The sequence below is a fragment of the Neophocaena asiaeorientalis genome, unplaced genomic scaffold (genome assembly GCF_003031525.2).
Source record: "Neophocaena asiaeorientalis asiaeorientalis breed wild unplaced genomic scaffold, Neophocaena_asiaeorientalis_V1.1 scaffold240, whole genome shotgun sequence".
In the NCBI taxonomy this organism is placed as follows: Eukaryota; Metazoa; Chordata; class Mammalia; order Artiodactyla; family Phocoenidae; genus Neophocaena; species Neophocaena asiaeorientalis.
The window spans coordinates 2,997,400-3,014,815 of record NW_020185331.1 but is presented as its reverse complement, the minus strand read 5'-3'; the positions used below and the strand labels follow the sequence as shown (position 1 = coordinate 3,014,815).

General features: G+C 41.4%; 1 protein-coding gene across 3 annotated transcripts in view; it reads right to left on the bottom strand.

Moving 5' to 3' along the window:
* ABCC2 (ATP binding cassette subfamily C member 2) overlaps positions 1–9,303 on the bottom strand; it is a 59,537-nt gene extending 50,234 nt beyond the window's left edge. For all 3 annotated transcript variants that reach the window (XR_003001806.1, XM_024735027.1, XM_024735028.1), the window contains exons 1-2: positions 9,193–9,303; positions 6,789–6,962 (exon numbers count right to left, since the gene is read on the bottom strand). Coding sequence is in view for 2 of the 3 variants with exons in the window: in XM_024735027.1 (XP_024590795.1) it covers positions 6,789–6,962; positions 9,193–9,225 (207 nt within the window). In the remaining variant the exon portion in view is untranslated. The remainder of the gene's footprint in view (positions 1–6,788; positions 6,963–9,192) is intronic.
* Positions 9,304–17,416: the final 8,113 nt, after the last annotated feature.

The window sequence follows — 17,416 nt, the reverse complement described above, 5'->3', positions numbered from 1 at the left end:
CAAGTAATGCAATAAAGTTCAAAGTATGCTAAGTGTTGTTAAGGAATGTTGATTGTCATGGTTTTAAAATACGTCCACAAATTCTCCAATATGCCTCCCTTCAAAAGATAGCTTAGTTCCCCTTCCCTTGAGTATGGGCTGAGCTCTGACCCACTTGTAATAAATAGAATATTGCAGAAGTGACAGTGTGTGACTTCCAAGATTAGGTCATAGAAGACAATGTGGCTTCCTCTTTGTTCTCTCTCTCAGATCACTCACAGCAAGGTAAACTTCCAGCCTCATCGTGAGGACACTCAAGTAGCTCTATGGAGAGGTCCACTTGGCAAGGAACTGAGACCTCCTGCCAAAAGCCATGTGGGTGTGTCAATTTAGAAGCAGATCTTCTAGCCCCAGTCAAGCCTTCAGGTGACCTTAGGCAGAGCCTGCATATTAATAACAGCAACCTCATGACAGACCCTGAAGTCAGGTAAGCTGCTCCCAAATCTGACCCAAAGAAACTGAGATTTAAAAAAAAAAAGTTTATTTTTAAGCCGCTAAGTTTTGGACTAATTTGTTCCATAGCAATAGATAACTAATAAAATAAAGTTAAAGGGGGAATTCCTCCAACCCAATTGGGACGGCACTATTCCCTTTCCTTGGTCATTACTCTCAGCCTTCTCCCCATATAAACTTTGAAGTTAATGACTGCAACTCTGTGACCCTAAGATGACTCCGAGTCTGTCAAATATTTGTACTATGAGCTCATAAGACATGATACACATTTTTTTGTTCTAAAGGACTACCGCCCACCCATCAGGAGGGAGAATTGTTACCTCCACTGAGGAGGTCCACCAGTACCTTATCCCTCAAGATGAAGATCTTTAGTATCAGCTCCCCTACCCTCACCCCTCCCTACTCCCATCCATCTATGCCTACTCATTCCATAAGCCTCATTCATCCAGAATGGCTTAGGAAGAGATATTGGGCCCTTTATAATTAAAACCAGCAAAGGAAGCACCTTTAACTAATAGGATAAGTACTATTATTTAGCAGAGAATTCTTAGGAATCAATCCCATTATTGCTAAAATAAAGGCTGTTTAGGATGATTAAAAGAAAAAATTAGGAAAATCTCTCAGAACAGAGGGGAAAAGAGAAAAAGAAATTCTAAAGAGTTGAGAAGGAGGGTCAATTCAGCGAGTCCAACATCTATCTAACAAGAAGTTCTAGAGATAGGGAATTTTAAAATTAGAGGAAAGGAAATGAAAAGAATAATATAAAAATTTCTCAGAGATAAGACATGAGTCTTTCGGTTAAAAGTATAGAACCCATTGAATGAAAAAAGACCCATGTAGACACTCTTATGAAATTTCAGGACATCAAGAATAAAGAGGATAAAGCTTCTAGAGAGGATAACAAGGAATGAGAAGAATTCTAACTTGGTAGCACAGGATTTGGGGGAACAACATAGCAACAACTTCAAACTTCAAACAAAATTTTTTTTGAACCTAGCATTCCATAGTCAGATCAACATTTTCAGAAAGCAAGAACCTAGAGACTTTATTTACTCTTGCTCTTTCTGAAAATTTTATTGGGAGCGCTAAATCTCTTGTCTTACACAAAGAGGCATTGAGATGAGGATATAATGTACAGCAATGGTGACTATAGTTTAGAACTTTCAAATATACAGTACAGTACTCTTAAGAAAGTAGATATTGAGGGCTTCCCTGGTGGCGCAAGGTTAAGAATCCACTTGCCAGTACAGGGGACACGGGTTCCAGCCCTGGTCCGCGAAGATCCCACATGTCGCGGAGCAACTAAGCCCACGAGCCACAACTACTGAAGCCTGCATGCCTAGAGCCCATGCTTTGCAACGAGAAGCCACCACAATGAGAAGCCCCCATACCGCAACGAAGAGCAGCCCCCACTCGCCGCAACTAGAGAAAGCTCACCTGCAGCAATGAAGACCCAAGGTAGCCAAAAATAAAAATAAATTTATAAAAAAAAGAAAGTAGACATTGAAAGTTCTCATTACAAGAACAAAAATTATGTAACTATGTATGGTGATGGATGTTAACTAGACTTATTGTAGTGATCATTTCAAATTCTTATGCTGTAACAGCTGAAACTAATATAACATTATATGTCAATTATGTCTCAGTTTTAGAAAAGACTGTAAACTGAAAAAAAAATCTCATTTGATCTCCAGAACTTATTTATCTTCTAACTGCAAGTTTGTCATGCACTTGTGATTATAGTCAAAATACTGTATCACATACTTCAAAGTTGCTAAGAGACAAGATCTTAAATGTTCTCACACACACACAAAGAAGATAATTATGTGACATGATAGAAGTGTTAGCTAACAGTATGGTGGCAATCATATTGCAATATATAAACGTATCTAATCAACACACTGTACACCTTCAACTTATACAATGTTATATGTGAAATAAGGAAAAAGAAAGGAAGCACTAGAGCCTAAAATAGATGGAAAAAAAAAAAAGGAGGGGGAGGGGAGTTCTCTGATGATCCAGTGGTTAGAATTCAGGGCTTTCACTGTCGTGGCCTCAGGTACCAAACCCTGGTCTCAATCCCTGGCTGGGGAACTAAGGTACTGCAAGCTGTGTGGCACAGCCAAATAAATACAATAAAATTGATGGCAGATTATTTTTAGGTATAAAGGTAACCTACAGAAGAACAGAACATAATCACACAAAATTAAAAGACTGAAAGAGGAAGAGAGAAAAAGGAAGCTAGGGAGTTGGGTCAATGAGCTAAATTCTTTGTCTTTCATAGAGGACAGAAATAGATATTTTTTGAAGTTGATGGATCAAGAAATACAGGTATAAACACATTATTTATAGATATGGAGATAACCATCAAAATAATTTTAAATGGCAGCCTCTGGAGAACAGGACTAGAAGGTAGAGGGTTGAGAACGAGTCTTTTTCTTTTCATTTTGTTTTTTGTTTGTTTAGTTTTTTAAAGAGAGTAAAAGGAAACATCTCAAAATGTTAACAGGAGTATGTCAGAGTGATACAATTATCAATGATTTCCTATTTCTCTAGAGCTGACAAACTTTCTACAATAATCAAATAAACTTTCTACAATAATGCATTCTTTTTATAATCAGAAACATACTATAGGCTTTTCTTAATCACAGTCAGGGAAATATTGTGGTTGTTTAATGATTACCAAGTCTGTAAATAGTCTTTGCCCTTGATCTCTGAATCACTGGAGGAGTTTCAAGTACACGTGGAGTTTACTGAACTCAACTTCCTAAAGAGACACAATATCATTGGTATTAAAAAAGAAAGTATGGGGACTTCCCTGGTGGTGCAGTGGTTAAGAATCCACCTTCCAATGCAGGGGATGTGGGTTCGATTCCTGGTTGGGGAACTAAGATGCCAGGTACTGAGGAGCAACTAAGCCCACGTGCCACAACTACTGAGCCCATGATCCACAACTACAGAGCCTGCGTGCCTCAACTACAGAGCCCAGACACTCTGGAGCCCATGGGCCACAATGAAAAATCCTGCATGCCGGGATTCCCTGGTGGCACACTGGTTAAGAATCCGCCTGCCAATGCAGAGGACACGGGTTTGAGCCCCGGTCCAGGAGGATCCCACATGCCATGGAGCAACTAAGCCTGTGTGCCACAACTACTGAGCCTGCACTCTAGATCCCGTGAGCCACAACCACTGAAGCCCGCGTGCCTAGAGCCCGAGCTCCGCAACAAGAGAAGCCACCGCAATGAGAAGCCGGTGCACTGCAATGAAGAGTAGCCCCCGTTCACCGCAACTAGAGAAAGCCCGCACACAGCAAGGAAGACCCAATGCAGCCAAAAATAAATAAATAAATATTTAAAAAGAAAAAGGAATTCCCTGGCAGTCCAAGGGCCCGGTGCTTTCACTGCCAAGGGCGTGGCTTCAATCCCTGGTCCGGGAACTAAAATCCTGCAAATCATGCGGTGCAGCCAAAAAAAAAAAAAAAAAAAAAGGAGAGTAAAGTGGTTTGGCCATATTTAATATCTTTCCACCTCTGCACAGTCCTCCTTTTCCCAGTGCTTTATGAAAGCACTCTGGTTGAACCTTTGACCCATTACAGAGGGTGTCTATTTCCATCACTTCCCTGGCAGACAAACGTCTAACTTCAGTTTCAATATTTTCAGGAACTACATCCCCCAGCAGACCATTCTACTACCCGACAGTTATTACTGTAAGAAAGTGCTTCCACCTTTGTAATCGTCTTCACATCTGAACTTATTTAAAACCCTCTCAAAGAAAAGTCAACTGATAAAGCTGTCTCAAATTTAAGTTCTTAAACTTTGGTACAGCTGAAAATAATTTACTTATCTGATTTTCTGTCTTTTTTAAGTTTATGTAAGAATAAGGGATAAAAAGGGTAAATCATCCACAAAAAAATAAAAAAGGAAAGAGAAAGAAAGTTCTTCTGTATGTTTGGTTAAAGGCAGCTCCTCTGGAACAACCTACACTGACTTCCCTTGATTTTGCTCTCTGAAACTTTTCAGAATAAGCTAGGCAGTCTTCTATGTTGACTTCTACAGATACTTGAAGATGATTCCCATGCCTCATTAGCTCAACAGTAAGTCCACTTTTGCTGCACATCTGACCTCAGCAGATCCACAACCTCCAGGACAATACTCCTCTTTTGTTACCCTGGGACTAAATGAGCTCATCCATTCATTCATTTTTTAATTCAATTCATTCAATTGCCTACTATGCACAGGGTCCTTCAGGTAAGGGTGTACCTTTAAACAAACTGGTAGAGTCTCTCACTAGCTTAGGCAAGCAAATTGACTTAGTCCAGATGAGGTAAACACTGCACTAATGACCAAACAGCAATGACAGTTCAAGAGAATCAGAGAGGAACAAACAGCCCAAAGGCAGGTAGAACAGAAAGTGAAGAAATGAAGTTGAGGAGTGATCCAAGAAGAAGGTTCTCATAAAAGAAGTGAATTTTTACTTTCTGAGGAATTATACTCCTGTTTCAGAGGAGAAACCAATTATTCTGACATTTTTAAGAGGATGCTACTCTGTGCCTATCACTCTCAGGGAGGAGGACAAAAAAAAGTATAAATTATAAATGAAGCTCCTGAAACTATGAGCAAGGGTGAGTGGGTTATTAGCTACAGGAAAAAAAAAAGCTAATACATTTCTTTTTATCTACAGTTTTATCTATAGAGATTTGTGTTTATAAAAGTTAAACAAAACATGATATATCCATACATTGGAATATTATGGATGAGCCTTAAACAACATGCATGAACCTTGAAAACCTTATGCTACGTAAAAGAAGCCAATAATAAAAGATCATGTATTATATGATTCCATTCGTATGAAATGTTTAAAATAGGGAAACTATAGCGACAAAGAGTATACTAGTGGTTGCTTAGGGCTAGGGGAGATGGGGGTTGATAAAGGATTTCTTTTTGAGGGAAAAAAATGTTCTAAAAGTGACTGTGGTGATGGTTACACATATCATGAAATACTTTAAAAAAAGAATTGTATTTAAATGGGTGAAATTGTATGCTATGTGAATTATTTCTCAATAAAGTTGTTTATTAAAAGTTAATTAATAGCTATGAAAAAAATGGGATACTGATTTACTCATTACCCAACCTTTTCTTTGAAGCTCCAGAAAATGATAGAAGCCCTCTAACTTAACTGACTAACCAAAAGCTCCCTCTCATCCCTAAGGGTACTGAAGCATGCTGTTCAATGTTCAGTCTAACACACTCTTGACTCAATCCCTATTCCTAGAGTGCATTTAATACCAACATTCAACAAATGTGTACCAAGTGGTAGGCCCTGTGCTGGGCACACAGGTCAGCGAGGGAGACAATAGCCCCGCTCCAAGCTCTCGCAGACTGTTCTTCTATCCAGAGTAGACAAAACACACCACCACCCCACCTCAGAGTGTCAATGCAAATCCAACTTCCTTTGGTCAAATTTCTTCCTTCCTTCTTTTTAGACTGCAGTAACCTGAGGTCATTGGCCTATCTGCTTATAGAACACCGAATCTAATTTGCCTCTCTAAAAGCCCTGTTTAATAATCAGGACAGATAGGAAAACACCTAGTGAAAAGAAGCAGATGATTTTAAGAGGTAGTTTTACAATCTCAGTTGAGGATCTTTCAGTTCTCACAAGACTTTCTCTACACTCATCAGTGCAGCTGGCTGAGAGGCTCCTACCCTCATTCCTCCTGCAGCCCCTGTTCTTTCCATTATTTCCCTACTCAGGCATGTCACCGTGAGCACACACTCTTCCTCCCTCTACTTTGAGCGAGCATCCATGCTCAGGGTTGACTTTGGGAAAATGGAAGCCCTATTTCAGATCCAAGCCTGGGGAGAAGAGCAATGTTTGGATTGGCTGAATGGAGCAGAGGACACATTAAATAGTTCATTTTTACTTCATGGTAGATGCCAACTGAATTATAGTCTCCTGATTAATTAGAACAGCTTAAAGATAGATAATCCAGCATTTGCTTCTCAAATGCTGAAAAGACAACAACTATTCAACTGACTGATTACTCATCATTGGTGTTTCCAGAGTCCAATATCCATAGGACTTACGAGTCATTATTCTTATGCAAAAATCAAAGTAACTTAACTAAGAAGTACGGCAGGGGGCCAATGAGGCGTAGGACAGGTGGAGACAGGGACATCCAGAGCATGGCTCTACCTGGAAAAGCTGGTTAAAGACAGGGAAGAAGACACTTGAACCACCAAGAAAATGTCTCTATTGTGTACCACAAAATTAATTAGAAAATAGTGGGGTTCCCATACCTGCTTAGTAAGGTAGAGTTTGGTTATAGAAGATTTCTTGGTCCTGGATCTATACACATAGAGAAACTGCCAAGGGGCCAGGAGCCAAAGGAAGCCCAAGGGAATCCACACCAGAACAGTTTGCTCAAAACAAAGTGGCAGGTCCACCTCCGGGCTATCCAGGAATGAGGAATTCTGGGGGACCAAAATGGAATGATTGTTGGATACATGCATTTTAAAAAAGAGAATACCAGCCCCCAGCTCACACCCATCCCCCTACTCTTGCTTCCAAACAATTTTAACCCAGTTCTATATCCATATTTAGCCTGACCCTTTAACTAGCTGTATTTTCCTGTCCAACTCCATTGATATAAATTCACCATTAAATGTCATTTAGTGACTTTTCTGACCAATCCACCCTTTAAAAACCTTTCCTTCTGTGATTCTAAGTGAATTTCTCCACCATCTGTTATGATTTAATTTCACCACCACATTTGCCAAGTTGTGGGAAGAAGAGGGACCATTCCTCAACCTAAAGGGGAGAAGAGTCCTGGGATATAAAAACTTCTTATTCTAGGGCTTCCCTGGTGGTGCAGTGGTTGAGAGTCCGCCTGCCGATGCAGGGGACACGGGTTCGTGCCCCGGTCCGGGAAGATCCCACATGCCGCGGAGCGGCTGGTCCCGTGAGCCATGGCCGCTGAGCCTGAGCGTCCGGAGCCTGTGCTCCGCAACGGGAGAGGCCACAACAGTGAGAGGCCCACGTACCACACACACACACACACACACAAAAAAAAACCCTTCTTATTCTAGTTTTTAGCATTGATTGAACTCACTGGTAGACACTCAAACCTAACCTGCAGGTAGCAGAATGCTTAGTCACACTTTGGCAATTAAACTCCTATAGCCCTAGGGGCTTAAGTTGGATCGTGAAGAGGCCTTAGGTACAGGAGCAGCAATGGCACATTGGAGGGAAGGCTTATTCCCAGCAAGTTTTCTACTGGTCTTTGCACTCTGCAATAAATACAAGTATCTTGTGAGGTGAAGGTGGGGCACCAGTTCTTACATCTGAGTCATGTGAGGGTAGATTATTCTCTTCTTACAAATATTTTTTGCTTTGTTCAGCTGTTTGCACAGACTCTTTAAAGACTGAGGTGCCCTGACCAAGATGATCGGTCAGATGATTCTCAGAAAGAATTCTCCTGAGATGGCCTGGTGAGATCCTGGGGCATGTTAAGCCCCACCTTCCTGTGGTATACATGTCCTGGCCTCGAGGGCCTTGGGGTCCAGGTTCTTTCTAGGACGGGAAGTGCTGTCCACATGCTCTGTTATCTCATTCCTGCTCTTCTCCTCTCCCCATAAAATTATTTAACTTTAGAATTCAGAAGAATTACCTAAGCTAGTTAAACCAGTTTAACAAGCACTCCAGATGATTCTGATCCTAGGAGTCTGCAGACCACACTTCCTCAAAATCCCTAAATTTCTCTTCCACTAAACCATTTGGTACTGATGCTTGTTGTTTCGAATTCTCTGCTTTAATGGTTCAAAAACTGTTTCAGGGCTTCCCTGGTGGCGCAGTGGTTACGAATCCGCCTGCCGGTGCAGGGGACATGGGTTTGAGCCCTGGCCCGGGAGGATCCCACATGCCACGGAGCGGCTAAGCTCATGTGCCACAACTACTGAGCCTGTGCTCTAGAGCCTGCGAGCCGCAACTACTGAAGCCGTACACCTAGAGCCTGTGCTCCGCAGCAGGAGAAGCCACTGCAACGGGAAGCCCACGCACCGCAACGAAGAGTAGCCCCCGCTCACCACAACTAGAGAAAGCCCGCATGCAGCAACGAAGACCCAACACAGCCAAAAATAAAAATAAAATAAATAAATTTATAAAAAAAAAAAAAAAACTGTTTCAGTGCTCAGGATGCCCAAATTTGCATCCCTAGCCTCAACTTCCAGTCACACCACTAACTGCCGGTTCCTCTAGAACATATCAGTATTATTTCAACATCAACATTTCTCAGCAAGACTCAATCACAGGCCTTCTCTTTGTCCTCATACTCCACAATTCCCCCTCCTAACACTGATGAAATTGGAAGCCTTCCCCGTATTTCTCTTTAGAGAAGGCAATTTTGCAGCTACCTAGTCCAAGAAAAAAGAGGGTGGGATACAATAAACGTATTTTAGAGCAGAAATATATCTCTCCCACATAGAATATCCTAGGGAGATATTATGACTTATCTTAAAAAAAAAAAGAAAAGAAACCCTGAACTTTAGACCAACTGCACATCTAACTTTTCTAGTTCTTATTAGTGGTCACTCTAGGCTAATCTACTACTTGTTCCGAGTTGAGGAGAGTCAACATCCCCTGCATCGGCAGGCGGACTCTCAACCACTGCACCACCAGGGAAGCCCGACAAGTGTAATTTCTTACCCAAAAAGTAGAGTTGCAGAACTTCTCCAGCATGATTCCTAGATCACTTCTGGAATGAAGACTCTTGTATGACTGTGTTTCTTATTTACTCTTTTCCTCAGAGAAGGTGGAAGGCAAGTAGCAACATGTATCTCCCATTCTGATGTTCTGATGTTCCAAAGGCAGGCCTTCGACCTTTCATCCCAACAATTTAATCGTTAACCTTGCTGAGACACATATTTACATTACCCCAGTGGATAGACATGTGACTGAAGAGCCCCAGGGACAGGTAGACACACCAGTTCCTAAAGTACCAGAAACCTCTGTAGATGGGTTCATACTTAAAAGGAACCACTGAAAGATGTCAGTACAGCTGGCTCACAAATCAGGAGTGGGGGAGTCTTTCTTTCTCCTGAGGACACGTGACCTAAACAGAGAAGCATCAATGGAGGGGCATGTACCCCTAAAACGTGCCACTGCACTTCTGTCTTGAGGCCTTAGAGTTTACAGAAATGTGAAACATCCTACTTCTCATTTTCAATTAGGAATATAGAACTTAAGGGCTTCCCTGGTGGCGCAGTGGTTGAGCGTCCGCCTGCCGATGCAGGGGCCGTGGGTTCGTGCCCCGGTCCGGGAAGATCCCACATGCCGCGGAGCGGCTGGGCCCGTGAGCCATGGCCGCTGAGCCTGCGCGTCCGGAGCCTGTGCTCTGCAACGGGAGAGGCCACAACAGTGAGAGGCCCGCGTACCGCAAAAAAACCAAAAAAAAAAAAAAAGAATATAGAACTTAAAACATGGTTAAAAATAGTGTAAACTTTGTTTGAAAAAGTCAGGTTATTAAGCAGCAAATCCAAATATGAACCTACACATAATTTGTGCATTTATGTATTTATGCAATAAGAAAACTCAGCAGTTAGGATTGTCGGTGATTTTATTTTCCTTTCTGCTTATCTGTATTTACTGATGTTTCCATAATTATCAGGTATTATGTATGTAATAATACTTTTAAAGCAAATTTTTGTATTGTGGTAAAAAAGGCATAATGTAAAATTTACCATCCTAACCATTTCTAGGTGTTTCTAAACTGAAACTCTATACCCCTTAGATAACCACTCCCCATTACCCACTTCCCCTAATAAAGCATATGTTCTTCTAAAATCAGGACACCCTAAAATAATAGCAGCCAGACATGCTTGCCAAAATCTTAAAGTGTAAACACCATCATGTGGAGGACCATGCAGAGCCATTTTGGTTGTCAACACAAAAAAACCCACTTTGCTCTGTGGGTATATACGACTACCTACAGAGAATAAGACACATATTAATCAAACTATCAAAAATTAAATACAAAGAAAAAATATTAAAAGCAGCAAGGGAAAAACAACAAATAACATACAAGGGACTCCCCACAAGGTTAACAGCTGATCTTTCAGCAGAAACTCTGCAAGCCAGAAGGGAGTGGCAGGACATATTTAAAGTGATGAAAGGGAAAAACCTACAACCAAGATTAGCCAGCAAGGATCTCATTCAGATTCAATGGAGAAATGAAAACCTTTACAGACAAGCAAAAGCTAAGAGAATTCAGCATTACCAAACCAGCTCTACAGCAAATGCTAAAGGAACTTCTCTAAGTAGGAAACACAAGAGAAGAAAAGGACCTACAAAAACAAACCCAAAACAATTAAGAAAATGTTAACAGGAACATACATATTGATAATTACCTTAAATGTGAATGGATTAAATGCTCCAACCAAAAGACATAGACTGGTTGAATGGATACAAAAACAAGACCTGTACATATGCTGTCTTCAAGAGGCCCACTTCAGACCTAGGGACACATAAAGACTGAAAGTGAGGGGATGGAAAAAGATATTCCATGCAAATGGAAATCAAAAGAAAGCTGGAATAGCAATTCTCATATCAGACAAAATAGACTTTAAAATAAAGACTATTACATGAGACAAAGAAGGACACTGCATAATGACCAAGGGGTCGATCTAAGAAGAAGATATAACAATTGTAAATATTTATACCCCAACATAGGAGAACCTCAATACATAAGGCAAATGCTAACAGCCATAAGAGGGGAAATTGACAGAAACACAATCATAGTAGGGGACTTTAACACCCCACTTTCACCAATGGACAGATCATCCAAAATGAAAGTAAATAAGGAAACACAAGCTTTAAATGATACATTAAAAAAGATGGACTTAAATGATATTTATAGGACTTTCCATCCAAAAACAATAGAATACACTTTCTTCTCAAGTGCTCATAGAACATTCTCCAGGATAGATCATATCTTGGGTCACAAATCAAGCCTTGGTAAATTGAACAAAAATGAAATCATATCAAGTATCTTTTCCATCCACAGTGGTATGAGACTAGATATCAATTACAGGAAAAAAATCTGTAAAAAACGCAAACACATGGAGGCTAAACAATACACTACTAAATAATCAAGAGATCACTGAAGAAATCCAAGAGGAAATCAAAAATTACCTAGAAACAATATGACAATGAAAACACAACAACCCAAAACCTATGTGATACAGCAAAAGCATTTCTAAGAGGGAAGTTTATAGCAATACAATCCTACCTCAAGAAACAAGAAACACCTCAAATAAACAACCTAAACTTATACCTAAAGCAATAAGGGAAAGAAGAACAAAAAACCCTCCCCAATTCATTCTACGAGGCCACCATCACCCCGACACCAAAACCAGACAAAGATGTCACAAAGAAAGAAAACTACAGGCCAATATCACTGATGAACATAGATACAAAAATCCTCAACAATATACTAGCAAACAGAATCCAACAGCACATTAAAAGGATCATACAACATGATCAAGTGGGGTTTATCCCAGGAATGCAAGGATTCTTCAATATACACAAATCAATCAATGTGATAAACCATATTAACAAACTGAAGGAGAAAAACCATATGATCATCTCAATAGATGCAGGAAAAGCTTTTGACAAAATTCAACACCATTTATGATAAAAAGCCTCCAGAAACTAGGCATAAAGGGAACTTACCTCAACATAATAAAGGCCATATATGTCAAACCCAGAGGGAACATCATTCTCAATGGTGAAAAACTGAAACCATTTCCTCTAAGATCAGGAACAAGACAACGTTGTCCACTCTCACCATTATTATTCAACATAGTTTTGGAAGTTTTAGCCACAGCAATCAGAAGAAAAAGAAATAAAAGGAATCCAAATCGGAAAACAAGAAGTAAAGCTCTTACCATATGCAGATGACAACATACTATACACAAGAGAATCCTAAAGATGATACCAGAAAACTATTAGAGCTAATCAATGAATTTGGTAAACTAGCAGGATACAAAATTAATGCACAGAAATCTCCTGCATTCCTATACACTAATGATGAAAAATCTGAAAGAGAAATTAAGGAGACACTCCCATTTACCACTGCAACAAAACGAATAAAATAGCTAGGAATAAACCTACTTAAGGAGACAAAAGACCTGCATGCAGAAAACTATAAGACACTGATGAAAGAAATTAAAGATGATACAAACAGAGGGAGAGATATACCATGTTCTTAGATTGGAAGAATCAACATTGTGAAAATGACTATACTACACCAAGCAATCTACAGATTCAATGCAATCCCTATCAAACTACCAATGGCATTTTTCACAGAATTAGAAGAAAAAAATTCACAATTTGTACAGAAACTCAAAGGACCCCAAAGAGCCAAAGCAATCTTGAGAAAAAAAAATGGAGCTGGAGGAAATCAGGCTCCCAGACTTCAGACTATATTACAAAGCTACAGTAATCATGACAGTATGGTACTGGCACAAAAACAGAAATACAGATCAATGGAACAGGATAGAAGGCCCAGAGATAAACACACACACATATGGTCACCTTATTTTTGATAAAGGAGGCAAGAATATACAATGGAGAAAAGACAGCCTCTTCAATAAGTGGTGCTGGGGAAACTGGACAGCTACATGTAAAAGAATGAAATTAGAACACTTCCTAATACTATACACAAAAATAAACTCAAAATGGATTAAAGACCTAAATGTAAGGCCAGACACTGTAAAACTCTTAGAGGAAAACATAGGAAGAACACTCTATGACATAAATCACAGCAAGATCCTTTTTGACCCACCTCCTAGAAAAATGGAAATAAAAACAAAAATAAACAAATGGGACCCAATGAAACTTCAAAGCTTTTGCACAGCAAAGGAAACCATAAACAAGACCAAAAGACAACCCTCAGGATGCAAGAAAATATTTGCAAATGAAGGAACGGACAAAGGATTAATCTCCAAAACTTACAAGCAGCTCATGCAGCTCAATATCTAAAAAACAACCCAATCCAAAAATGGATAAAAGACCTAAATAGACATTTCTCCAAAGAAGATATACAGATTGCCAACAAACACATGAAAGAATGCTCAACATCACTAATCATTAGAGAAATGCAAATCAAAACTGCAATGAGATATCACCTCACACCAGTCAGAATGGCCATCATCAAAAAATCGACAAACAATAAATGCTGGAGAGGTTGTGGAGAAAAGGGAACCCTCTTGCACTGTTGGTGGGAATGTAAATTGATACAGCCACTATGGAGATCAGTATGGAGATTCCTTAAAAAACTAAAAATAGAACAACCATATGACCCAGCAATCCCACTGCTGGGCATGTACCCTGAGAACACTGTAATTCACAAAGAGTCATGTACCACAATGTTCATTGCAGCTCTATTTACAATAGCCAGGCCATGGAAACAACCTAACTGTCCATCAACAGATGAATGGATAAAGAAAATGTGGCACATACATACAATGGAATATTACTCAGGCATAAAAAGAAACAAAATTGAGTTATTTGTAAGTGAAGTGGATGGACCTAGAGTCTCTCATACAGAGTGAAGCAAGTCAGAAAAAGAATAACAAATACCGCATACTAACACATATTTATGGAATCTAAAAAAAAATGGTCACGAAGAACCTAGGGTCAGGACAGGAATAAAGACGCAGACATAGAGAATGGACTTGAGGATACTGGGAGGGGGAAGGGAAAGCTGGGATGAAGTGAGAGTGCCATGGACTTATATATACTACCAAATGTAAAACAGATAGCTAGTGGGAAGCAGCCGCATAGCACAAGGAGATCAGCTCAGTGCTTTCTGACCACCTATGGGAGTGGGATAGGGAGGGTTAGAGGGAGACACAAGAGGGAGGAGATATGGGGATATATGTATAGCTGATTCACTTTGTTATAAAGCAGAAACTAACACACCATTGTAAAGCAATTATACTCCAATAAAGAAGTTAAAAATAAATAAAAGAGTCAAAAAAAAAAAGGATGGACTTCCATACTTTTCTCTTGTGTTTATAACAGCAGAAAATGATTTAGGCCTTGAAATGAGATCAGATCCAGGATCAGATAAAGGCATGACATTATTATAGTGGCTTTGGAACAGACCTCTGACCTTACAAACAAACAATCTGGAAAGATGATATTATAGATTTTTAAAAACTGCGGCTCCCCTGGTGGCGCAGTGGTTGAGAGTCCGCCTGCCAATGCAGGGGACACGGGTTCGTGCCCCGGTCCGGGAAGATCCCACATGCCACAGAGCGGCTGGGCCCGTGAGCCATGGCTGCTGAGCCTGCGCGTCCGGAGCCTGTGCTCCGCAACGGGAGGGGCCACAGCAGTGAGAGGCCCGCGTACCGCAAAAAAAAAAAAAAAAAAAAAAAAATCCGCCAGCGAGGATACAAAGAAATCTAAATGAACCAAACAAGAGGTTGATTTGGCCCATGAGCCAAATTTATCTGACTCCTATTTCTGTCTGGTCTCGGAGCTAAGATTGGTTTTTACATTTTTAATTATAAAATATGAAAAAGACTATTCAATATGAACAGCCTTTCAGTAAGAACTGCTCAATTTTGCCTCTTGGGTCACTCAGCCCCAAATATTTACTATTTGACCCTTTAAAGAAAAGTTTGCCAACTAAACTCCAGAAACGACAAGACCTTTATAAGACAGATGAGAGCCACAGCAGCTTTCATCTCTGCCTGAAATGGAGCAAGGAGTAGTCTACCATAAAGGGGATTCAGCAGAAATCACTATCTTCCAACAAACTTTTCCAGGCCATGTGTGGGGCTGACAGATTATACTCTAGAGGAGCCAGAGAAACAGTCAGAATGAAACAGGAGGGAAAGGGGCAGGGCACAACCCTTTAAGAATGACATAGCCGTTGTGGATGTGACATAAACTGGTTAGAACCGATTAGGTCCAAGATGGTGGAAGATTCAACTTCCAGTAGACCTTGAGCCTCGTTATATGCTCATTATAATACAGCAGCATGCTAAATGACAGGGCCATAGGCGCCATGACAGTTCCAAGGCTGACCATAAAAGGCTAAAAGTGGGCAGTGGCCCAATTCCTGGAAATCCCTGCCCCTTCCCCCAAATAGTTGGAATAATCCTCCCACCCATTAATCTGTGAAATTACCCAGTCCAGAAAAACTAACCACCCCGTGTTTCGGGGCCTCTCACCTTTTGAGACGGACTGCAATCTGTCTATGAAGTGTGTATCTCTCTAAATAAATCCATTTCTTACCTATTACTCTGCCTCTCACTGAATTCCTCTGTGCTGAGAAATAAAGAACCTGAGCTTCATTAAGCCCTGAGACCAGGTGTGCAATCTTTTTTTTTTTTTTTTTAAATGTTGGGGTTAGGAGTTTATTAATTTATTTTTTGCTGTGTTGGGTCTTCGTTTCTGTGCGAAGGCTTTCTCCAGTTGTGGCAAGTGGGGGCCACTCTTCATCACCGTGCGCGGGCCTCTCACCATCGCGGCCTCTCTTGTTGCAGAGCACAGGCTCCAGACGCGCAGGCTCAGTAGTTGTGGCTCACGGGCCTAGTTGCTCCGCGGCATGTGGGATCTTCCCAGACCAGGGCTCGAACCCGTGTCCCCTGCATTAGCAGGCCGACTCTCAACCACTGCGCCACCCGGGAAGCCCCCAGGTGTGCAATCTTAATTAAAAGACAGCGGATTCAGGGACTTCCCTGGAGGCACAGTGGTTAAGAATCTGCCTGCCAATGCAGGGAACAAGGGTTCGATCCCTGGTCCAGGAAAATCCCACATGCCGTGGAGCAACTAAACCCATGCACCACAACTACTGAGCCTGCGTGTCACGTGTCACAACTACTGAAGCCCGCGCGCCAGGAGCCCGCGCTCCGCAATGAGAAGCTCACCCGCCGCAACGAAGAGCAGCCCCCGCTCTCCATAACTACCGAAAGCCCATGTGCAGCAACAAAGACCCTTTCGAGACTGCACTGTCCCCAATTCTTTGCCACACTGGTCTTACCAAGCGCTGAGAACAGTACAACAAAATTGGAGAAGGCAGTAGGAGAGCTGAGAGTAAACACCGAGGTATTCTAAGCTTTCACCGACAGAAAGTTTGGGTAGAGGCAGAAGAGCTGAGAGAAACCCCTCCAATGCAATTCCACCTTCACAGAGAGTAAGACCACCCCAATCATGCTTGGAATGGGCAAGGAGGGCAGCAGCAGCAGGGCTGAATGAGATCTCCCAAGAAAGCAAAGCAGGAAGCAGCAATGGAGGTAATCAACCCAGAGAGGTTTTCCAAGACTTTCCCACCTGAGTTCTATCATCAGCGCCAAGAGAAGTATACAACCTGAAGGTAAACCTCATTCCAATGTTGAACCCATAGGCCCACAGCTCACCTTTCCTGGGTCTTCTGGTGAGTGGTGTAGATAATGACTGAACTTTTTGGCTCTCACCAGCCAAGTCGCTTTTCACATTTGCATTTGTCAAATTATTCTTCCCCTCTGTTGTCAGTAATGTGGGATTTTGGCTGGCTGACCATTCATCAGTGGCAATTTCTGTCAGGTGGCATTCAACAGGAACCCATTCCGTGGCAGGTGGCAGACAACAGGAAATCTTCATTTGTTAACCTTGCTTGTTTGCTTTCGTCTGTCATAATTCTGGTATTTCTGTTACCGAACCAAACTTGGGTCTACTGGCCCGCGCGCAGGAGAGCCAATCTACTGACGCTGGGTTGTGGTGAAGGAAGGTGCAGCGTTTATTGCAGCGCGTCAGCAAGGAGCCCAGGAGCGCTGGTGCTCAAAACACCAGAACTCCTCGATGGGCTTCAAAAAGCATTTTTAAAGGCTAGGTGAGGGAGGGGCTTCCCAGGGTAGGCGATCAGCGCATGCACAATTCT